This window comes from Pelophylax lessonae, assembly GCF_965119305.1.
Source record: "Pelophylax lessonae genome assembly, chromosome: 13".
Lineage (NCBI taxonomy): Eukaryota > Metazoa > Chordata > Amphibia > Anura > Ranidae > Pelophylax > Pelophylax lessonae.
The window spans coordinates 50,984,003-51,009,683 of record NC_138780.1 but is presented as its reverse complement, the minus strand read 5'-3'; the positions used below and the strand labels follow the sequence as shown (position 1 = coordinate 51,009,683).

At 36.3% G+C, this 25,681-nt stretch overlaps 1 protein-coding gene across 20 annotated transcripts in view; it reads right to left on the bottom strand.

Moving 5' to 3' along the window:
* The window catches only part of GPHN (gephyrin), an 868,578-nt gene that overhangs the window by 209,225 nt on the left and 633,672 nt on the right, over positions 1-25,681 (bottom strand). For 7 of the 20 annotated variants that reach the window (XM_082242578.1, XM_082242574.1, XM_082242561.1 and 4 more), the window contains 3 exons: positions 20,866-20,922; positions 7,910-7,981; positions 4,267-4,308 (listed from right to left, as the gene is read on the bottom strand). The exons of 4 other annotated variants lie outside the window; for them this stretch is intronic. In XM_082242578.1, coding sequence (XP_082098704.1) covers positions 4,267-4,308; positions 7,910-7,981; positions 20,866-20,922 — 171 coding nt within the window. The remainder of the gene's footprint in view (positions 1-4,266; positions 4,309-7,909; positions 7,982-20,865; positions 20,923-25,681) is intronic. 9 more of the 20 variants (XM_082242579.1, XM_082242565.1, XM_082242562.1 and 6 more) reach the window with 2 other exon arrangements.

Below are 25,681 nucleotides of genomic sequence, written 5' to 3'. Positions count from 1 at the left end.
GGTACTTTTGGATATTCCCAGGCAAGGGGAGCCCAGGCCCGGCACTGAGCAGAGTCTAGCAGCTGTCTGTAGGCGATCTCCAGCTCCCATTCCTGATTGGCTAGAAATTCCAAATCTTCCAGTGCCCAGTGCACGTCCAAGACATTCAGCATCTGTTCTCTGTATTCCAATATTTCCTCCAAACGCCATTCCAAATCGCTCCCAAAGTCGGGGTCCTCAGACAGCCTCTCTAATAACAGCCCAGGCCGCCATAGCAAAAGCCTTCCGTTGGACTGTCGTCTGCTGTCCATGGACACACTTGGGTTACATACCAGCGGAGGGCTCTATAGCTCTCATCCAACCGCATCTCCACCTGGACCAGCCTGCTTAACTCAGCTTTCCATTCCTTATGCGGTAATCTCCCCAAAAACACCATTCGCACTTCGTACTGCGACCAGTACCTTTCCTGGAAGGAAGGGAGGATTTTTCCCTGGTGTCGCTGCTCACGAGCTAGCGCTTCTTTCCAGAGTTCCCAGCGGATCACATCATGCCACCCTAGCAGGACCTTCTCTGACACTGGCCCCCTGTACTGTATCCGCATCTCTCGCAACCTCTTTCCGAATTCCTCTTCCATGGCGGCTGATATCTGTACCTCTCCTCTTCTGCTCCCTGGACCTTGGATCCCGGTGGAGGTTTGGATGTCCCAGAATGCAGGAAGCATCCCACCGCTTGCCACCAATGTAATGGAACCTCAGACCCACACTGTACTTGTGGTCTTCCGTCAGTATACGGCTTCCTCGCAGTTATGAACATAGATATCAAATCCCAGCCGCTGTCATACAAAACTAGCCTGACACTTAGCTTGTATACTGGAAACAACTAACTGCTTTATTAAAACAAACATACTTTTTACACTTTAGAAGTAGGTCGGTCACTACATGAATATTTAGCCAAAACATCACACAATGAATAGCTAACGAGGTACAGCTGACTCATGGCTAATCCCATCTAGACAAGGTTATTATTCACATGCAAATTAGCTCAGTGTACTTAAGTCAGCCTGGAAGCCCAGACTGCCGCCACCAAAGGTAAAACAAGATATAATATACATTATTATAGTGTAAATACTGAGAACCCACAGTAAACAATAGGTGAGCAAATCAGCATAATTTACAATCCGTGGAAGACAGGTGTTTGAGCTGATGACATGCATCTGTTACAAGTCTAACCAACTGAAGCAGTCCAAACCATTAATTTATCTGTCACATAGTTTTTTCACTGTCATTGAAGGTGCGTACCGTCACAGTAATTTCATTCATTTCATTAATTTAAGTTAAATGAATTCCTATTTATGATGTATCTGTTGGAGAGCTTCCTGATGATGCAGAGTTGCGAAATGCATTGAGGTTGCGCGTCTGACATCATTGACTTCACTTCCGGTTTGACTCTATCACTTTCTTTGGGTCCTTTTTCTAATATTATATGAAAGAGAGGTATCTGGAGGAGGGAAGGTGTTGGTAAACCCTTTATGCTACCATGAGATCAGTTCCAGTTTTTGGTTGGAGAAGCAGAAGCTGATAATATCTGAAGGCTGGTTTTATATTAATGGTTGGTGAGTGTGCATTTTACACACACGTTTGGTAGAGCACCATAAGAAAGACTTTATGAGTGGTGCACATTTTTCATCACGGTGATGGGAGTCTTTCAAGAATCTTTGGTTTATTTTGATAGGAATTATTTTTTATTTTTCACCTTCACATTTTTTTTTATGTATGAACTAACTTATGGTTCATTATTGAACATACAGGGCCACCTTACCTTTGCTATTTGTATTTATTTACATTGAATTAAGTTTTTATTGGCGCCACATTTATCACTTTTTTCATAATATTTTTCTGCTGAGAGCATGTTCACGGCGCATTCCTATCAGAGACTGGCCTGTCACCGAGCTGTCAAAGACAGCTCCCGACCCGGACTAATGATTGGTAGCCAGGGGGGACTAGCTCCCAATCATGTAATAACTGTGGCAGCCAATCACAGTGGTCACAAGATCGCAGATTCCTCCAAAACCTGGGCATTCATAACTTTTTAAAGGGACATCAGGGTGGAGAGAAGGGCTTCATAAACTATAAAATAGGCATAAACACGATGACATTTGCAAAGAAAAGCTTTTTTTATAAAAAAAATATTAACAAAAGGCAAAGTTATTTTTTTTTAAATAAACATTTAACAATGTTCAAACAATACAACATTTTGGCCTTATGTTGTAAAGCACTGCGTAAACTGTTGGCACTATATAAATCCTGTATAATATTAATAATTTCAGAAAACAAATTAACATTGCCAAAGGCTTAATGAATGCATGCAAAGGACATTTACATCAGTACAGGGCAAACAAGATGCCTTTAAGGAAAAGCAACTTTTACAAAAAAACTGAAGCTTTTATAAAGAAAAAAATTCTGCATATACTATTTAAGTAATGTTTCTTTTAAAATGTTGGCCGCCGTTTAAAAAAAGTAGTAAGTGTCTGCTGCGATGAATTTGAATCTCACGCGTTATGCACTCTGGTAGTGAAAGTCAAAAAATTATTACAAAAATAATCAAGCTCATCAATTTAAATAAAAAAATATTTCAGTCAAGTTAACATGACATATCTGTGACTGTAACAATTAAAATAAACATCAACAGCATATTTAAAAACCGCTTTAAAATTACAAACCATTAAAGCACTCCAATTACTGCAGGATTTCTGCAAGGTCAAAAGAGGTCTACAAATAGCACTGGGATCACATGTGGCTGACTTGACCAGGACTGTTTGTCCCTGTCCCTTTCGTCTACATGATCAGAAAAAATACGGGAGAACTATGCCAACTGTGATAACTGATACAGCAATTTAATGCTGTGTAAGAAAGGACATAAGTACAGAAAAGTAGACCTGTCCCGCCTATTTAATATTTGCCCCTGATCCAGCTAAATCCCACCTTATATTCTTAAAGTAAATTTAAATCCAAAACTATTTTTCATTTTGGATAGAGTAAAGGAGAGTTAAAAACACAGTTTTTTGCCATCTGTGTTTCCATAGGGAAATTTTTCTTCAATTCCTGTCTTGTAAACGCAACAGAAAGTGAAAGACTATTTTTCCAAAGTAAGGGAACAAAGTTGTCATTAGAACAACTAAGCAACAACTATGTAAAGATTTCTTCTCTATTCCTGTTCTGGTGGCAGCCTAAAATTTTGGACTTGTGCTTCCTGGTATTTAGGAAAATTGAAGAGTGAATCTCCACAACGGGAACACAAACAATGACACTGGTTCTAACCTCACAACATCCAAATCTAAAAAAGAAGTTTTCCCCTTAGTCTATCTTTAAGTTATCTATACACATATTCCATCTGACTAGATCCAACAATTGAAGCATGTGTTGTTCAGCACAATAAGTACATTTGCAGATGTATGTAATTCACATAAACTACCATGGTAGTGAATGCTACCAAGTCCCTAAATAGCACTTCATATTTTGGGAAACAAAGGTGAGCGAGCTTACAGTTTTCTAAGTGGTATAGCGACTTATAAAGACATTAACATTCTCAACATAAACACGATTAATTTATCATTCAAAGCAAATAAACTAACTTTCCTATAATAACTTTAGGTACAGAAATATAATAAAAGTTATTCCTCTAGTTAAGGAATTAAAAGGTAGTCCCTCTCTGAACCACAGCAGTTACTGAAATGAGAACCAGTTGTACATAACAATGATCTCACAATGACATTATATTTTGTTGGCTTAGCATGGCAGAGATTTCCTTATCTCTTGTATGTTCAGAAATTTCTAACAAATAAAGAAATTCAAAACAGCTTCTGAATTGGGACAAATGAGAATAATCATTTTACTTATTTGGTACTGCTTTAACTAGTATTTTAGATCAGCCACATGAAAAGGAGCTGAATGTTACCTGATTAATTTACTTAGGACAAAGAATATATGTGTTTTTTATAGATAGATACAATATATTTATCTATCAATAGCTTCTTTACATTTGTGCAGTTGAGATAATGGTCTACATTGCAATAATTACACACAGCCACAGTGAATTCCAAACAATGTCAAACACAGGAGCAAGGTGAGCATGCAGATACATATTTCTATATACTATTAGTGCCCCACTTGTGCACAATTTAAGGCAAAAAAAATAAAAATAAAATAATACATGGTGGAGGTGAGGGTGAGGATGTGAAAGGGAAAAGAAATAGAAGAAAAAAAAAAAAAAAGTCACGTGCAAGTATACCTCCGAAACACTATAGGTGGATGAGCAGGAAGGAAGCCGAGCCTGGTTGTGCAGTGAGGGAAAAGAAAACACGGTTAAATAAGGAATGGTGTTAACAGAAAAGTTTCAGAAGTAATTCTGTAAATATGGTTTCAGAACTAAAACAATAGCAGGGGGTTCATTTAGAATCAGAATTTTTTTTTTCCAAGATCATATATGTTTTCAGAGGGAAATATGAAAATTCAAAAGGTTTTTGTTTGCCATACAAGACTACATAGAACATAAGGGAACAATCAAAAATGATGTTTCACATATGCATGCATTATTGTTGCAATACAGGCAGGTTATTCACAGAAAAAAAACATGAATAAGTGACACATTTAAAATTTAAATGTGCCACTGTAAAGTTTAAAAATCACTGGGTAATTCAATTGAATCGACCAATAATAGTCAATGCTTCTTTGGTCAAATGTAAAATAGGTTAGAAACTACCCAGAATTAGATTTATTTTTCATGCATTAGTACAAAGACACAAACAATTCAGAGCTACAGAAATAATATTTCAATTTGATTACTATTTCAAAAACTTCCAATACACAATTTTCATACATGAAGCCAGCTGACATACTAGGAACATTTATGAAAAAAAAAACACAAGTTTGGAGAAAAGTAAATCGACTTTTCACTGTACTACCTGGTAAAAAAAAACAAAACAATATTTTCCTTTCAGTTGTTTTTTTTCTAGTTATTAATGCCCAGAATATTGTAGATATTTGAGCACATTAATACAAAGAAGAAAAGCAGAAATTGAGTAACCTATATTTGCTTCTTATGGAAACAAAAATGTTTAGAAATTCCTCAACTCAAAAAAGAGATAACAACTGTATTTGGTAAAAATACAGAATGTGCCAAATAATTATTAAGAATCTTCAAACATTTCTTGCTGAAAAAAGATGAAAATACATTTTACATCACAATATTATAATATTTATGTAGTAATGAACAAAAAGCCATTTTATAAAAAGTATATGATTTTAGAATTTTTTTTCACCCTATAAAGAAGCTCTACAGGAAACAATAACACATGTTCCCAGCGAATGGGGGAATTTTTTGTGATCTACAGCTGTTAGTTCATTAACTTCAATGATGAGGGTTAAGTACAGTGCAAAGTATGAGCCCATCTCTGGAAATAAGCCACTAAAACATGCTGGGTATTATGCAATGCACCATCACAAATATTTATAGTGCTAAACAGATATCTAAAGTAGCATCACCTTAACCTGCCAGTCAATCTGCCACAGAATGCAAAATTTTGGAGGTGGTCTCTCATATTTTAGACGATGTTTAACTTTTTCCTTGTAAACATCTTGAAAACACATTATGAAAAATGTGTTTTTTTTTTTTCAAACTTTTACATAGAATAACAAAAGGATTTCCAAGAATTTTCATTAAAGTAAAATATTAGTCAGTAAGTCACCATTTGTTTTATCTAATATACCAAATTATAAGGTTTTTGATAGAGATTTCTTTGTAAAATATAAATAGTTGTTTTTTGCCCAATACACATCAAACACTTCATCATACAGCAGATCTTAATAGATGTGTATTTCAGAACCATAGTCTTCTAATTCCAACATCGTTTTATTTGATATTTTTCTGATTTATTTCAAATAATTCTTCCATCCAGGCCATTTTAAATTGGTGTAAATATAAATAAATTGACAAAAGATAGCTAATCTTAAACCTCAACAAATCATAAGGCACCTAGGTTTTGCTAAGCTTTGCTTATGGATATAATTGTATTGCATAAGTGCAAAAAATGTTTTCAATTTCGTAATCTTAGCTATGAGGAAATAAAGATATCTATGGAAGACTTGGTGGACCTAGAGACCCGCCTAAATAATTTTGAGTTTCCAAAGCATATATTGTGTATTACTGATTCTATACAACACAAGTCTCTGCAAAAATATTTTTAATTCTGCTAATTTAAGGGGAAATATATTGTTATAACTTATAAATTTACCAGTAGCAGAGAACAGTACACACAAAATAAACACTGTATACTGTACACTGTAACACTATATGCAAACTGTTGGAAATTGTATCAACATTTACTAAGACAAGCATTTCAATGAAGCGCTGTCAGTTTACAGGAATTATTACAATTTACTGATATCTGAACATTTAGCTCAGTGATCCCACTAGCAGGATCCCTGAACAATTACTACATTATATGTGTTCTATTGGCATGAAGTGAATTAGAGTTTGCATAATCTATATAATGCTGTGGTAAATAAAACATTATTGTTTTTACTTTTTTTTTTTTTTATAAATGTAGCTGGAATATAAAAATAAGGTTTCTGTATTTGATTATGATATAATAGTACACATAACTTTTAAAGCTCAGGATAGAGACATATTAAAAAAAGATTTTCATAAAATGGCCGCAAATTGCACATGAATTTTAATTTTAATAAATGTTAGGTTATGTACCTAGGTCATTAAATGTAAGGTTTTATCCAGTAAAATAATAGAAGTAATGAAAAGGTGCATGTTTTTGGAAAAAATACATTCCTTGTGTTTTTTAAACTATATTAAAAAACAACAGGTTACATTCTAAAATGTTCAATGCTTGAAACAATTAAACATATTTTTCATCATGATAGTCACATTTATACTGCTGGAAAATGAAAAATCTATAATAAATTCTGTAAACCTGGACAATGCTCTTAACCGTCAGCAGCCAATGCATAGTCAATGACATCTTGGCCTTCGGTAACATAAGCACTGCCCTTTTGTTTTAAAGGATGTCACTGCACCAAAAAAAAAAAAAAAACACAACTGCACTATTTTTGGCAATGCAGCACACCACAATACAGAGTAATTACATATTTGGTGTGTTTTAATGCAAGTGAGTTTTTGCTTGCTTTGTGCATTGGGGTACGATGCAAAAGAGATGGCACCGCAATGCACATATTTCCATAATACACAAAAAAGTAAAAAGTATTCAAGTAGAAGCTCCCAAGTTGTTAAAAATCCCCCCAGCTACTAACATCTTCTAACTAGTATACTGGGCATGCACTAACATCCCATAGACATAGATGGAGGTACAAGAACAAAAAGACATTTCCAATAACATATAACTTCCACACAATATACTGCTTGGACAGTTATCTTTAGCTAAAACATTATTTTTGTAAACACCTATAAAATATATGGGTAACTGTAGTTGGGTAATTTGTTTTATAGGCACTGATTGTAACTTCAAAATGTAAAAAAAAGTATACGTTGGAGCCTAGGTATGTAACAAATCATTTTTTGCCTTATACAAAAATATATTATCATCAATATATAAATATTTTAATCATCGTTATCCCTTTTTGTCTCATATTAGAGAATTATATAGGGAATATATCCGAAGATCAATTTAAAAATGTGCTGTTTCCTTACAAAATGGAAATGCACTATAAAATGAACTAAGGTCTCTGCAAATTCAAATGAAACCCCTGCTAAATTCAAATATGCACATGTAAAACTTTAATGGAGGAACGGGAAAGGCTAAATAAGGGTGGTGAAAATTTTGAGTTCTGGTTCTACTGGCCATCAGACATTAAACAAAATATATAGATGCATGAAAAAAAAAAATCGCCGAGGTAAATCGTACATTTACTCGGAGCGAGTATCCTTTGTCATTGCCTTGAAGGTGATCTCTGAGATTCTCCAGTTTGCGATGAAGCTATATGTGGACATCAGAAAATCAATTGAAAAAGCATCCTGTTTCTTAAAAAAAAGAATGAGTAAAACTTTTGTTTCAAATAAAAACAGTTCCTGCCACCATTTAGTAAACAACTGAATATATGTTTATATTTTACCAAACATGTAGCATGCACTGGGGCAACTAAAACTGAATATTTCAGTTTATATTTTACCAAACATGTAGCATGCACTGGGGCACAAAAACTGCTGGGATATAAAACATTACTAACAATATGCATCTTTTTAAACAGCAATCGTCAACTTCATCCCTAAAAATAAGCTTACTTGTGAAATGTGTGAGAACATAACTGAAAAAAAAATAATAAATTGTGTTTAAAATATGTATATTAAAAAAACCGAAAAGTTCCTAAAAACTGGAAATGCAACATGTTGCTAAAGGGTGGTTATGATTTTGGCCTGAAGAAATCATAAATGTAATCAATGACCTCCAGTTAATTAAATATTGGTTGTGGAGCTTTTGAATAACCTTATGAGGAACATATGCAGTAAGATGGTGTGTATATCGAACATAAAAAATTAGCATTGGTCTATGCAAAAAAAAAAAAAAAGGGAAAGTATTACAAAGCACAAAAAAGTACATTGTGAGTATAAACTGAAAAACACTAACAAAGACAATGTTCAGGTATACTGTGAGGTGAACATAATGGGGCTGTGGGTGATTTACTAAAGGAGCTGAGACATAATTTCACAATAATTTTTGTGAATATTCACGTAAATTATCCAGTCATGTATAGAATAAATAAGCAAACAAGAGTTTACTATTTACATGACTGGGTTATTTCTTGTATGAATTGTCTCAACTTCTTTAGTAAATGTGTCAAATTAAAAAAGACCATAGCATAAAACCAAAAGGTAGCCAAAATATTTTTCAACAAGAGAAATAAACTTTTCGTTGTTTTCTTATTTTACCCATCCTTTCAAATTCTTAGCAACATATTCAATAGGCAATTCAATTTTACTCTAATAGCAGTCATAATTCCACACTAACACATCCCTAAATACAACAAATGCCTGCAATACTTTAACACCAAACAAAAATTATATTTATTTTCTGATTAAGAGAAGGGGCATTAACACACCTACCAGGCATGTAGATTGGTAACTAGAATTCACTGACATGCAATCTGATTTGAGAAGATGTTGCATAAATTATCTTTCCAAGTTAGAGGGGTCGATTCTCTCTCTACTCGTATTTTACAATGGCCACCTAAATGCTCCCTGCAAAATTCACAGAACAAAAGACGACTCTACACTCAATACTAATCTGACTGGTTAAGATTAATTTGTTATTAGCTAACCTTCATTGTCCAACGAATATATATAAAACTTCCATATGGCTGAGACTTCTATACTTCCAATTTTCATTATTAATCCAATCTGATAGCACAAACCATGCTTTACAGAGGTGCAGTTGTTTCGATTTGTGAAGGTAATCCTAACACTGTGAAAGTGTATGTAAAGCAACCTTTATTTTTTCTTACAGAGTAGGGATGGGTCAAAGTCCTGTCAGGTTTTTAATTATTGTGTGCGCCCCTGCCAGGGAGGTTCCTATTCTATTTGTCTTGTGATTATTGTAAGACGGACAGAAAGTGATAAGAAAATCCAAAATTTAAGGTGAGAAAATCAACCAATTGGGGCACCTGATGGGTGTTAAGATGTGAATTATATACACTTTGGAGGGATTACCCCTCATTTACTGTTGCATCTTCAAGACAGGAAGTGAGGGGAGATCTCCTGAGTGGGTCACAGGTACAAAAAAAGATACTTGATATGGGGTTTAACCCTGCTCTACTACACATACACTTTAGAAAGTGATCACCAGGTAGATATTAAAAAAATAAAAATAAAAACAAGTGAATGCAGATATTTATATTTATTAGAATAAATCATATTTTTAAATAAATCTAGTGTAAGTACCTGTATTTGACTTAATACCAGCCTTTTGTTATCCGCTATATAACAGCACAGATTGTGAGAAGAAGGGGCAGTCTAAGGAGTCAGTCAGGCATTTTACATGCACACACATTGACAATGAACATACAACAGAAGAGAACAGTGTGAACAGAGGGTGAACTGCTGCTGCTCCTTCTTTGTCTAACCACAGTGTAGGGGCACAGTTTAGCAGAATAGTGGCTTAACAGAAAAACAGCTACCATTCCAATTGTGTATTTAGCCGTTTGCCTAAAGTTCAGCTTTAACTGAAATCAATAAATAAAAATACTGATATATTTCTCGATTTAGTTACAATTTACTAGTGAGAAGATAAATCCACCATCACTATACAACACTGGCCTAATAATTTCTTGTAATAACACCTATCTGTCCCTCCTCCATTGAGTAGCCTGCTCGGCGCTGCACTATCTCTTCTTCAAATCCTTCACTGTTGGTTGCGGCTGCCAAAACATAGTATGAACTCTGCAAAGGAATTCAGAGCACAAGTGTTGAAAGAACTGGACTTGATTGCAAATACTTTAAAAAACAGATTGTGCAGCACTAAACAGGCAACACAGTGAAAATCTTGACTGAGCAAGTACATGCAAGTATAAGACTTAGAGTGGGCCTCGTTTTGAGTATCAATGCAGTTGCATTGTGCTTTTTTTTTTAGAATACCTAAAATTTACAATCTCTTATTTTGAAGTCCAGTAAGAAATCAGTTGTTAAGTTTGTTTAGCCTTCAGGAATATACTAAATCAGTGGATTCTAAAATTTGATCTGATTTGCATGCATTTGCAATCTACGAATGGGGTGTCGTTAAGTTAATATTGTCACTTGCTGCAGATCGCAAATGGACTGCATTTTGAATGTGGTGTAAATCGCACAGAAACGCATAGCGAGTTCCTGTGCGGGCATGGTGTGAACTGGCCCTTAAGGTATAAGACAGTCTTATTTAACAAACAGCACACACAATATTTCTGGAAAAAGGAAATTATTGTAGTTGTTGATTTCTTTATTTTTTGCATCCATTTTCATTGATGATCATTATATCTAACGTAGGTTGGTAAAGAATCTGCCAGAAAAGGAGAAAGAGGAAGAGAGAAATAATTTAATAAAAGGAAAGGAGGATAATTTGGTGGGGGGGTGAATTCCCTCCTCCTCTGGGCCCACTGGGCATCCACGTAACTCAAAGGTATAATGCCCTTTGTTCTGGCTGGAAGTATGAGATCCATGAGGACCATATCTTAAGGAATTTCTTGTGGGTAATAGCTGATAGCTTTTCTTTAACCACTTCCGGTCCACCCACCGTGTATTTATGTTGCTACTTTGACGTTAAATACCAGGGTTATGGCAGCAGATAGCTGCCATAACTTCAGCATTTTTTTACACGCGGGCGGTCCGCTTTAACATACAGGATCACTTTTATGGGTGGCGGGAGAGGTGCCCTTCCCCCTCCTGCAGCTTCCCGGTCGTTTTCCCCGCTTACCTGAGCTGTCGGGAACGGGGAAAACGATCTGATCCCCCGTGCGGATGGGCAGGAAGTCAAGTGAGGGCAAGATGGCCCTACTCAACTCTATGCCCTTGGAGCACCGGAACGGAGCACCGGAACAACGCCAAACGTCACTTCTGTCCAATGGCCTTAAAGGGCCGATTTTTTTTATTGCTTTTAACTGTAAGTTTGAGATCTGAGGTCTTTTTGACCCCAGATCTCATACTAAAGAGGACCTGTCCGGGCTATGTCTACTACAAGGGATGTTTACATTCCTTGTAATAGGAAAAAAAAGATAATTTTTTTTAAAGGGACAGTGTAAAAATCAAATAAAACAAATAAGAAAAAAAAAATTTAAATCACCCCGTACCTCCGAGTTTTCACACAGAACCGAACGCCTACACAAGTCATGCCCACATATGCAAACGGTGTTCAAACCACACATCACCTAGATCGTTCGAGTGAGAGCAATAATTCTACCACTAGACCTCCTCTGTATCTCTAGATAATTTTAAAGCATGACATGTTGGGTATCAATTTACTCGGCGTAACATTATCTTTCAACATATAGAATAAAATTGGGCTAACTTTACTGTTTTCGTATTTTTAATTAAAAAAAGTGCATTTTTTTCAAAAACATTGCGTTTGTAAGACCGCTGCGCAAACACGGTGTGCCAAAGTATTGTAACAATTTCCATTTTATACTCTAGGGCCGTGATGGCGAACCTTGACACCCCAAATGTTTTGGAACTATATTTCCCATGATGCTCAACTATATACAGAGTGCATGAGCATCATGGGAAATGTAGTTCCAAAACATCTGGGGTGCCTAGGTTCGCCATCACCGCTCTAGGGTCTCTGCTAAAAATATATATATATATCATGTTTGGGGGTTCTAAGTAATTTTCTAGCAAAAAATACTGATTTTAACTTGTAAACAACAAGTGTCAAAAATAGGCATGGTCCTTAAGTGGTTAATCGTAATCCAATTTAGCCTACATTCACATTGGTTTGATTTGACATGCGATTTGACATGTCAAATTGCATGTCAATATGGAGCCAATTGCTGACAATTGCACTGTCCAAATCGGTGCGACGCCGCACCGATTTCCAAAAGTAGTTTCTGTACTACTTTTGGCGACTTCGGGGGAGATTTCCATAGACATCTGTGCAGGAACCCGCACAGATGTCTGTGTAGTCGCCCCTGAAGTCGGACTTAAATGCCAGTTTGAAATCGTGCGAGTTCAGCACGGTTTCAAATTGGCTACAGTGTGTTTTAAACCTGGGCTCAGTGGAGAAATAACCTCAGAGAAGTTTATATTGGGGATTTCCAAGAGAAGGCTATTGGTTTTTTGATGGCATTGACGATAAAAGTAATTTGTTTTGCCGCTCAATGTGAGATGTCCAGGTACCTCCTGTCATTAAAACATAAAATCTCATTTGCAAAAAGATTTGCAGGGTCAAATATAGACTTGTATTAAGGAAATGGGGCCTTGAGTGCGAGGAATAAGATGGCATTTACTCTCAAAAGCTCTTAGGACAAGGGGAGTAGGAGTCCACTGCAATGAAGAAAAAAAGAAAATGTTGCAGTTGTAAATATTGATAAAACTCAGAGTTTTGGGCTGCATGTGTCTCTTAAAAATAATTAAGTAATAAAATAAAAATAGTAAATAATATACATCTTTAAACCCCTGATGGCGCTACCAATTAAATCTAGCTAGGGATTCCATTCAAGGGGGAAGAGAGAGAATTTTTATTAGACCCAGTAGGGGGTATGTTGTTGGTTTTCATAAACAGAAATCTTTTTTTATACAGAAATGTATATACAAAAATAATGCAAAATATACCACACTACAAAAAAAAAAAAAGAAATATAGCCAAAGTCTAATCTTAACTGGGCACAATCACAAATTAATGAATAATACTATTTAAAAGTATCAGTATGTTTCATGTCCCATAGTCCATGAACAATAAAGTAGCCACAATTGTTTTTTTAACCAGGTTCACGAGAATAATGTTGTATTGATGAATAAGATGTATAAAAAAAAACCTACTGTCAGCTTGCTAAAGTGGCCCGTTATTTTCACATTATGATTTCCTTAAGATGTGGGAGTCCTTAGTAAGAAATTGTATAGGGTTTATAAAAAAGGATCAAATGATATTCAAGGGACAGTCTACTTGTTTGTATTTGCACATTAAAGGGATAATACATAGGAAAATGTGCATGTATTGCAGAGATGTAATAAATATATATTTTTTTCCCCAGACATACAATTTGGGAGGAAGGGATGAAACGGAGTACCACTTTGGAAAAACACTTAAGGAAATAAATTATGCATTACAAAAGAAAATATCTTTTAACACTTATTCAAGCAATACCCACTGGAGAATTCTTAGGAACCCAAAGGAATTGTGACAAATGATGGACTTTGGGCTATGGCTTCAAAGTTTTGTAAAGGATTTCCAACTACCGACTGAAGAAAAGGAGAGAACGGGAATAAAACAATTATGTGAGATTGATATCCAAATGTTGAAATGTTTTAGGGCATTTTGTCAAAACATCCATATTTACTGTACTTACCAATAATAATTAAATAGTCAAACAAGTAAGCCTAAAGGAATCCATCATTTACAAATTTCCAAAAAGGAAACTTTATTTTCAATTACAAAATGGGGCACAAAAAATGTAGCTATTATTATCATATATACTCACTGGCCACTGTATTAGATATAACAGTTTAATTGCTTGGTAACACAAATTGCTAATCAGCTAATCACATGACAGCAACTAAATGCATTTAGGCATCTAGATGTGGTGAAGATGACTTGCTGAATTTTAAAACGAGCATCAGAATGGGGAAGAAAGGGGATTTAAGAGACTTTGAAGGTGGCATGGTTGTTGGTGCCAGACGGGCTGGTCTAAATATGTAAAAAATTGCTGATCTACTGGGATTTTCACGTATATCCATCTCTAGGGTTTACAGAAAATAGTCCCAAAACGAGAAAATATCCAGTAAGCGGCCGTTGTGTGGACGAAAATGCCTTGTTGATGTCAGAGGAGAATGGGCAGACTGGTTTGAGATGATAGAAAGGAAACAGTAACTCAAATAACCACTCATTACAACCAAGGTATGCAGAAAACTATCTCCGAACACAGAGCACATCCAACCTTGAAGCAGATGGGCTAGAGCAGTACACAGAGTGCCACTCCTGTCAGCTAAGAACAGGGAACTTAGGCTACAATTCTCACAGGCTCACCAAAATTGGACAACAGAAGATTGAAAAAAGTTGCCTGGTCTGATGAGTCTTAATTTCAGCTGCTACTTTCAGATGGTAGGGTCAGAATTTGGCATAAACAACATGAAAGCATGGATCAATCCTGCCTTGCATTACCAGTTCAGGCTGCTCACTACTTTACATTGTAACAAAGTGTAATTTCTTCAGTGTTGTTACATGTTCAGATATAATAAAATGTTTACAAAAATGTGAGGGGTGTACTTACTTTTGTGGGATACTGTAGGGATTCCATATTTAGGGGTATATAATCTTTAAGCTGTCTGATAACCAATACTCCTAAATATTTAATAGAGGACACCCTGGGTAAAGGAAGAGGGGGGGGGGGGTTAGTGGTCAAGGGATAATATTTGGACCAGTTAATCGGCAGGAGGGAATGTTCCCCGATACATTCTATAGTACGTAAGGCAGCTGGTGAAGAGTCTGCCAAAAATAGAATTGAATTATCGGCATATAGGCCAATTTTTTCTGTTATATTATATATATCCCACTTTTAGACCAGAGATATTAGGGTCAGATCTAATGGCGACTGTAATGGTCATGCATACTGGGCTAACGCATAGCTGTGTGCGTAGCAACCATTTTGTTCAGGCCACAAGTCTTCCATGCCAACTTGTCCTAAGAAGCAGCTGCAGTGACCCCCCCCCCCCAGCCTTCTCCTTCAGCTCATACAATCCACAACCTCTTCATGCCAGACACCTCTTATCAAATTCCAATACCTAACTCAGGGCCCATAAAAGTGTTTCAGTGACTAGAAAAGTTAACAGACTTGGGTCCTAAATTCCTCAGTGGAATCTACATTCTGTGTCTCAGTAGACTCCATCTTTCCAGTACATTCCATAACTCCCAAAATAATAATAGCACAGCCATAAAATGGATATATTTACTTTCCTCAGATAATTTGTAACATTTCAAGTCCAGACATCCTTATGTCAGCTGGATATTAATCTGCTCGCAAACTGTAAACTAGAGATATTCTGAGATATGAACACTTATTGAAGATTGTATCTGAGACATGGTCATGAATGTAGAGACCTCCCAGCAACCACACCCTAGACGAGATGACCAGACGATTGGTCAGAGGGTCCCTGTCAACACCCCTTTGATCCTAAAGAAAAGGGAAATGCCAGGACAGTTTGAGAGTTCTCCTTTACCATCAAATCAGGAAAACCTGTCAAGCTTGGGAACGGATAATACCTGGCAAATTGACTGACAACACCCAGGACATTGATTGCAAGTATTATTCCTCCTCAATTCTACCTGTTGCTGAATAATGTCTATTTTTTAACACCTTTTCCTGTAAATATTTTATTTGCACCATCTTTTTATTATTAAAATTGTATTTTGTAAAGTGTTAACCTTGTCCCTAAGCTCCTAATGCAAGCTAACAAAGAACATATCTCTTGCAGAGTGCTATTGTATAGGAAAAACCCTATGAACATACCGGTCTGTAGTGACAGTGTGTTACAGACAAGTTTTCTAAAATCATAATTGGCATTGTTAAAATTACAAGTTCCACCTGCTCGGTCCAAGTGGCAGTTAAAGGGTTAATAAGCCCAGTGACAATCGCTTTAAGGCTGCTGGCACCTGCATTGTGGTCCCGTGAGCTGGCAAATCTTTGTGCAGGGTGCAGCTGAGATTGGCATCGTTATGTAAGTGACAGCGCGGTGTGAGATTGGCTGGTCTTTTGTCATGAGTTAGTGAGGACGACAGGGATCGGATACCTGCGTCTGTCACAGTGATGGCCAAAGGCTCAGCTGTCAATGCATAAAGCAAAGGGGAGAGGGGACAGCCTTGGCAAGTGCCTCTCTCCAGGGAAAATTGATCAAATAGCCAGCAGTTGACAAATACTTGAGCTTTTGGTGACTGATAAAGGAGCTGAACACATTTTGTGAAATAAGGGCCAAACCTGAAGTTGCAGAGACACTTCCACAAATAATTCCATTCCACAAAATCAAAGGCTTTAGCTGTGTCTAAAGCCACTACCACCCGTGTGCCCGTTTCCTCATGGGTTACCTGTATGTTCATAAATAGATGTCTAATATTCATAGCAGTATTTTTCCCCAGCATGAAGCCTGTTTGATCAGGATGGATCAGGGAGAGTATAACCTTATTCACCCGGTTTTGGAATGACTATAATCTGAGCTTCCTGCATGGATGATGGGAGAATGCAGAATACAAATATGTATTGGTAAAGGGCATGTAGTTTTGGAATAAGAACTTCAGAATATGTGGCATAAAATTCAAGTGGTAGGCCATCTGATCCCAGAGCTTTAGATGTGGCTAGCTGTGATAGAGCAGTGGTAATATCAGGTGAAATAGGTGCCTCTAAAAGTGTAACTTGATCATCAGAAAGGCGGGGGGAATTTAATGGTTTGTAAGTAAGTTTGTGTGGCAAGTAGGGGTTGAGCAACCTGAGATGAGTATAACTACTATAAAATTCAGTGGCTACCTGTGGAGAAGCAGCAATGGCATTCCCGTCCGTATCAGTCAAGGAGACAACTACTGGAGATTTTGTGTGCAGATGGGCTAGATAAGCTAGTAATTTACCAGAGCCTTCTCTGTGTTCAAAAAATGTTTTGTTTGCAGAAGAAGCAGCGTTATTTTGCTTTTTCTATATGCAGTGGTGTAACAAGTCGTGTCTGTAATTTAATGTTAATGATCACTTCTATTAAATGTCTCTTCTAGTTTTTGCAATCTGTCTGTTGCATGTTTAAGCATTAGTTTAGAAGAGGCTTTGAGTTGAATTAAACAGGTGGATAGAAGTGTGCGGGCATGTAGTTTAAACATCTTCCACACCATTCCAAAGGGAGATGTTAATTTCTTATCCAATTTGATCAACTCTAGCAAATCTATCTGCAACTCCTCCCTAGAAAAACATTGGTCTGCCAACTTGACCTTGAAAATTCCCAGTGCAACTTCATTTTACATGGAAAAGACTATATAGGGCTTCTCTGGATGCCATCCTCAAGGGAAACACAGGTGAGAAGCACACTCATCTTCCCTATTATACACTTGACCACAAAGACTAAAAGTACAGTCACTCTCTTAATAGAGCTAAACAATGAACTCCTCTTCACAATTTGACCATATGGTATTTATGGTACTGTTCTGTCATCTCGAGTTTTCAGGCAGAAACACATTTCATAGATTATTGTAAGGACAAAGCAGAAGGGGCTACAAAGTTCCCAATATAAACCTGTAAAGCAAGGTCTCAGGAGGATTTCACAATGGGACGGACATACTAATCCAAGATCATAAGCCCATTCCTGTGATCACTTAATGCCTGGAGTCCTCTTTCCTAGGGAAGCAATTTACTGGATCAAAAAGTAACTTTTGTGTGTCCCTATTGCATACATGCTGTTATTAATGTTTAATCGAAAGGAAAGGAGATATAGCCTGTGCATGTGTGTCTACTGGTAATCTATGAAGTTTTTTTTCCATGTTTTGTTTCCCACAAATCCTTTAAAACCTCATCAAAATTAATCTTTGTGAAATTAGCAATGGATGATCAATACCAAGTCAGAAACCATGAATGCAGATGTTATCCAGTGCAATAGATTTTTAGCCTGGGTTTATTTTTTCATCTCTTTCAGGACTGCATAGTGTGCTCTTGTATTCATTTTTGTAGGTTAGGGACAGCAGACAAAATGCTAAACATTACCTGTCTTATTATAGATTGATTGAGGTTTAAATAATTTCAAAACCGCTTTAATAAGTCATTTCTGTCTTATGAGAAAAATAGTTCATCTAAAGTTCTCAGGTCATACTGTATATCAGGAAAAATTTGTAAAAATCAACTTAGAATTTTTTTGGACAGAACAGGTGAAATATTGCACAAGCCTTATTTTAGCAGAATAGGTCAATTCAAAAACTTTTCAAGTCATCATGACCCTAAAGTTTCACATACTTTTTACATTTCACCTTGCACTTGATTGATTAAAGCATTTACTTAAAAAAATATATATATCAAATAAAATGTGTGTGTTCTCTTTTAAGTAAGACTGTCGTTTTTTACCATACAACACTATATTTCTAATTGTAAGGGCCTTTTACTATTTTGTATTTCTTTAATTTGACAAAAAATATGTTTTTGCAACACATCCCCTACCGGTGTCAGTTTTTTCTCTGTAAAACTACAACCCATGTGATTATGCCCCAACAGGCACACTTTTTTTAGGGTACTATTATGACTAAAATAAAGGTCACATCACAGGAGTTGATCATGCAGAAATTCTGAAAAATCCTTGGGGTTCTGAAACTTGTTATCAGTACTTTATATCTCCCAGCACATAAATGCCCAGAAACAAATTACACTAGATAGCTTATAAAGCAGAACTATATTTTTAAGACATTTAATACAGTTATATATTCTTTAATAAGCCTTACATGTAATTTTTAAAAGCTACATCAATCTGTCGGTATACGAGTCTGTAATTCTCTGCAGGAGTTAAACAAAAAGATGATGGGACAGATGGTGGATAAAACAATTTATTAAAATTGTAAAATTGCCAAAGTTATGGACAAAATCTGGCTAGCTAATACTACTTGTAATTAATCAGTCATAATACATGTATGAAGCCTGATAAATATATTTTTACAAAATGGGTGTTCAGGCCAAAATATTAATATGCATAATACATTTGCTCACACAGTCTAAAGTACAGTCACTCTGTCACTCAGTCACGCATAATCAATAATTCCAAGGGATTTTTAAAATGTACACTTAAAGTGTGGGGGGGGGGGGGTATTGCCCTTAAAAAGGAGCCTTATACATGCTTCTTCTACAGATAGAAGTTATTGGTCTTATCAATAAACAAAGCGAAGAAAAAAAAAAAGGCTAGATATTGGGTGCAGTAACCCAAGGCAACCAATTGGAAGTCATCATAAAATGATTTTGCTTCAGCAGAATGAATTCCTATGAGCTACCTTGAGTTCCTGCACTTATCATTTATCACTTTGCCCTTTGGAATGTTTAGTAAATAAGGCTGTATGTTAGTTGCATCTGCATGGTACTTTATCATCAATGTGTGGTTGTTCTTGCAAAGAAACTAAAAGTATACGGATGTTTTCAGAGTAATTACCAATGGGCTTTAGGTGTTAGCTGTTACTTACTTTAGGGTCTTTCACCCTGATTCATCAAATTTCAAGCAGCATTAACAGTATGCCAAAATGGCCTGTCAACAATACTGTATTTCATTTTAGCATGCTTAAGCACCATTGAAGCTTGATGAATTAAGGGCCTTTGTGTTTGTATAAGCACCTCTCTAAATCACACCCTAGTGCCGGGAAAGTAGGGTGTTCTAATGTGTGTTTAATAAATCAGTTTTTCCTATAAAGTCTGAACAGTGACAGATATTTTTTACAAAGTGACTTAATAGCAGGAATCTGTTGACCTGACACATAAGTAAATAAAGTGCTTTAGGGTCTGTGTCGGCAGGCTTTTCACATCACTCCCCATGCAAAGTCAAGAGTGCATAAGCAGCTTGAAATGGATTTAGTGAGCTTCTAATTAGGTCAAATGTTAGGAGTTCAATGCAGGCCAAATGCATCAGCCAGTGAACTCTGAAAGATCTAAGAAATTTCTCAAACTGCATCGGTCGATTGACACAAGCCCAAAAAGCCTGCTGATACAGGGCTTTAGAGAGCTTCCTGAAGGTTTGTGCACACAGAGAGGCAGCAAATAATTTTGTATTTTTTTAGATAATCCTGCGATCTGTCTTCTCTCATTTTTAACAGCTAGTACATGCAGTTTTACTGTTAGGCTGACCTAAACTCACAGATATGTACTGTTTATCACATTTGGCCACTTTCATCATAAACCCCTATATACATCTAATTAATAACCCCCTTTGTATATTTATACTGTTCATGAGTGATCATAAGTCTCAATGATGTGGTTTAAAAAAAAAAAAACAACATTGTGGCCAATACCCCAAACAGGAAGTTACCTCTTCATTGAGCACTATAAACAGACTGGTAATGGCAAATTTTTGGGTAGTTAAAAAAAAAAAAAATTAGACAATTATAACAGAAGTTCTAAATAAAAAACAACAATATAATTAAAATAATAGGACAAAGGGCTTTAGTATATATTTTTACATAAGGTTTTAAAGTATATTTACTTTTAAGGATCCAACTCTATTAGTAACGACTTTGTTTTCATCCGGCCTTCTAATTTGCTAAAGAACAGAGGTAATTGAAAAAAAATGAACAAAGTGTACTTATAAAAATGAAGGTACCATATTGCTAGGCATGCAAATATTCAGCTAAGCAAGCTGTAGAAATGCTAGACTACAAAAACATAATAGAGAAACAGAAGCAGTATAGAAAAGTGAACAGAGAAGCAGTTACAACAGAAGCATTTTCATTTGAGAGCCATTCAGGAAGATGCTTGGTTTTTACAGAAGTAGTAAAATGTGTTAGCAGAACAAAATGTTCAAAAGTTGCCTGCAACCAAATTAGGCAAAAAATGAAAATCTGTAATATAAGTTTAAACTTTCATTTTTTTCTTCATGGCAGAGAATCGTTTGATGTGAAAGTCCATTTGATACTTTATTTGGGCAGCAGAAATTAGAATGCACAGAGGTGCTTTAACACTTCTGAACCCTTTTGAGTTACTAAGATCTCTGCATAAATATGACTTAAATGGTAATCTGTTATTTGCCAAAATTCTAAGATTAGCTAATGTGATGCCATGCTTGTTACTAAGCTAGCGAAGCGTGGAGGTAAATTGTTTGAAAAAGCATTATATGTGAACCCAATTAAACAAAAGTAAAAAAACACATTGTTTGGTTACTTACTGAAATCATTGAGTAGAAAGAATTGCTGTAGATATTGGTTGTGGTAAAAGAGTGTGAACCTTAGTAACTGGTGTGTTTCCCTTGGGCAGCAATAACTGCAACTAAATACTTCTGGTAACTGTGAACATCAGCTGGAGGGATTGTAGCCTATTACTTTTTATAGAACAGCTTCTACTCAATGATTATGGTCTGTTTCTTTGCAGAACCTGCCTGCTTTAGGTCCTGCCACCATATTTCTATGGGATTAAAGTATATATATATATTTTTTGCTGTGGGACATTTTGATTCACTTCTTTTCCCACAAACACAAGAATTGTAAGAAAATATTCCAAGGCTGAGTGTCATTTTTAGACAATTGTTACCAGGACAACTAGAGAGAATGAATCTCCTAAACTCTTTACGTCTAGAGGAAAAGAGATTTAATCTCCAAATATGGAAAGGTTTCTTCATAGTAACAGCTGTGAAATATACTCCCCCAAGAGCTGGTTCTGGCTAGCTCAGTAGATTGCTTTAAAAAAGCCCTGGATTCTTTTCTATATGTACATAATATAACTGGGTACTAACATTTTTAAGTAAAGTTGATCCTCTTGGGGGATCAGGAAGTATTTTTCCCCTGCTGTAGCAAATTGGATAATGCTTTGCTGGGGTTTTTCACCTTCCTCTAGATCAACTGTGGGTAGAGGATTGTGTATAAGGGATGTATGATTTTTTTTTTCTTTTCTTTTTTATTGGTTGAACTAGATAGACTATGTAAATGGATACACAGTCAGCAATAAAACATGACAGTGTTTCTAATCAAACCTAAAGATAGTATGGGCTTACCAAAAGCACATAGGGATTAATTTCATGGTAGAAAAAAGGGGGGTATGTAGAGGGGATATAGATCCTCTCAAGATGGTTGCAATTACTTGGCTCACAAATTTCTGAGGTGCATATTTAAACTTTATTGGTGATTACAAAAATTATTCAAGAAATAAATAAAAAATGACATATACAGTTGACAATAGAGAAAGATGACTAATTAAAATCATCTATTTAGGACATTGTTCTCTGGACAAATAACGATGGGGCAGCTAATTGAAGCGATAATCCCCACCGTGCCTTGCCCACCCTCAAAAGATAGTGGTAGTTGGGAGTAGTACCTCCAATGGAACAGTGTATCACTTCTTTTGTACAATGTATTTTTTATAGAACCATATGTTGCCTATGGAGGTAAATCACTTGCAAATTAAAGGTAAATATATACAACTTCTTTCAAAACAAGCATGTAAATATTGAATTACAGTACATGCAGAGTATTAGCTGCCCCATCGTTATTTGTCCAGAGAACAATGTCCTAAATAGATGATTTTAATTAGTCATCTTTCTCTATTGTCAACTGTATATGTCATTTTTTATTTATTTCTTGAATAATTTTTGTAATCACCAATAAAGTTTAAATATGCACCTCAGAAATTTGTGAGCCAAGTAATTGCAACCATCTTGAGAGGATCTATATCCCCTCTACATACCCCCCTTTTTTCTCCCATAGTAATATTACGGTTGCCTGTGGTTCCTGGTACTATACTTACCAAAAAACTGAGATATCATATCCATCTGGATCCGATACCGTGATCACACCTATTCCCTGGTATTTTATTTTTTGTCTCGATTAATTTCATGGTGCCTGCAAAAGCCCTGGCCAGGAAAACATTTTAAAAAGTGGATGGACAATCCAATTCTCACTGAATCAAAGACAGGTGAGTAGAAGACTAGAAGGGAGAGCTTGGTGTGATAGGGAGTTTTCTATAAGTGTAATTGAACCTTTGTTGCAATAACACTCAACTTTCTTGATCTTTAACTATGCTTTGTTAGATAAACTTGTGTGTTTAGGGTTGTTGTCTTGCTGCATGTCTCACTTTCTCTTAAGCTTCTGTTCTCTGACAATTCTTTGTAGAGCTTTCCAGTACAGTTTAAACAGTCTAGAAAAGCAGGTTCAGACTGTGACAATGCCACCACCTGTGCTTCACATATGGGATAAGGTTCTTATGCTGGCTTGCAGTGTTTACCCTTTGCAAAACACAATGCTTTTTATTCAAACCAAAATGTTTTTGTGTGGTTTCATGGGATCACAAAATATTCTTCCGATAGTCTTCTGACTTATCCATGTGTTTCCTTCTCAAACTGTAGTTGGGCATCAATTTATTTTTGGATAGTAGTGGCTTTCCTTTTGCAACCCAGCCATGTACACCATTGTTCAGTGTTTTCCTGATGCTGGACTCCTGAACACTGACATTATATCTAATGCAAGAGAAGCCTTTACTTTCCTAGACTTTGGCCTAGGGTTCTTTGGGACCTCCTGAAGTATTACATGCCGTGCTCTTGGTGTAGTCTTTGTTGGTTTGCTACTCCTGGGTAGAGCAACAGGTGTTGAATTGTTCCATTTATATATGATCTTCCTGGCAGTGGACTGGTTGAGTACAAAGCTCTGAATAAATAGTATTTTAACATTCTCCAGCCTAGTGAGCATCATTAAATGTTTTTCAGTGATCCTTAAAAATTCCTTTGTCCATACTACGACACACTTCTAAGAACCTTGTTAAGTTTAGACTTAAATAGTGATGGCCCAGATTTTCACACCTGATTATTAAACCATACCTGATGCTAATTTCCTCTTTATATTAACAGTTTTTAATGGTACATATATGTAACTTTGTATATTTTTCCTTAAAAAAAGAAAGTATAAGTGTTGATTTCCATGTTTAATAGGGTTCTCATATTGTAGTTTTAGGGCTTGGGTAAAAAAAAAAAAAAACAGTTCACCTTTGAGGTGATATAGAAATATAAAAAAATCCAAAGGGTTCACAAACTTTAAAGCACCTCCATTATTGTTTGTTCCATGAAACAAAATAAAATATAGCAGTAAAATCATAATGAGTAGACATCCAGACAAAACTCCATTTCTTTTGTTTTGGAGGGAAGTCATTATTTTATTGCTCTTTATATCTTTTTAGAGAGGAAGCCCATATTTTTTGAATAAACAATATTATCACAAATGGCTACATAAATGTTCAGACTACTTTTTTATGCTAGGGTTTGTTTACATGAAAACACAATTTACTGCATTGCAAGCAATTTGGTATGTTGAGGCACACTGCATTAGGCAGAGCATTCAAAATAATTAGCTGTCACGGCAACTCAACCTAAGCAAAAATAGGTCTTGCACAATTGTTTTCAGGCCAGAACAATGCAACGCACACAGAGCATATTCATTTGTGTGTTGTAGAGCACTGTAGATTGGCAATGGGGGTGCGATTAACTTTGTACTGCAATGCACCAGTGCATATGGTGTGAACAAGCTTTTAGTCTCTACAATGTAGAAAAGTGCACAGTTTTTACAACCTGTGGGGGGAAACTCGGATAGATACAAAGAGAACACATGGCACCAGAAGGCTATAGAGGGAATTTATGTGTATAAAGCAACAGGTGTCTTTTCCAAGTCATACTTTAGTTGAGTATCAAACTCGATAGACTTAATTTACAAAGCTTTCACAAATATAATGATCTTTATTCTCAGCCATGTGACTCATTTTCAAATCTCACTGGACTCTGCTGAAATTAACAATAAGGATTCTGAATCCTGGGCTTATGATTTTAGTCATTAATCATATAAAATTATACTGTATATGATTGTTCTGCTTAAAGCGGAGTTCCACCCAAAAGTGGAACTTCTGCTTTAGGTAGTCCTAACCCCCTGACATGCCACATTTGGCATGTAAATTTTTTTGTGGGCACCTGCTCCCACTTCCGCTCGGAGTGCCGCGGCGCCCTGAGCGGAAGTTATCCTCTCCCCCTCCCTCCCTGCAATCTTCTGGAACATGTCAAAGGTCCCAGAAGATTTCTAGCCAATCAAGATGTGCAGCGCAATTCGCGCATGCGCAGTGCGTACCCGGCTGTGAAGCTGCAAGCTGTCACAGCCGGGTGCCCACACCAGTGATGCCGGCGCCGCCAAGACCAGAGGGAGAGGATCGAGGCTTCTGGCAGCCGCATTGCTGGACTGTGGGACAGGTGAGTGTGTGTTTATTTAAAGCCAGCCACTACACTTTTTGTAGCTGCTGACTTTTAATAAACACAGAAAAGGCTGGAACTCCGCTTTAAT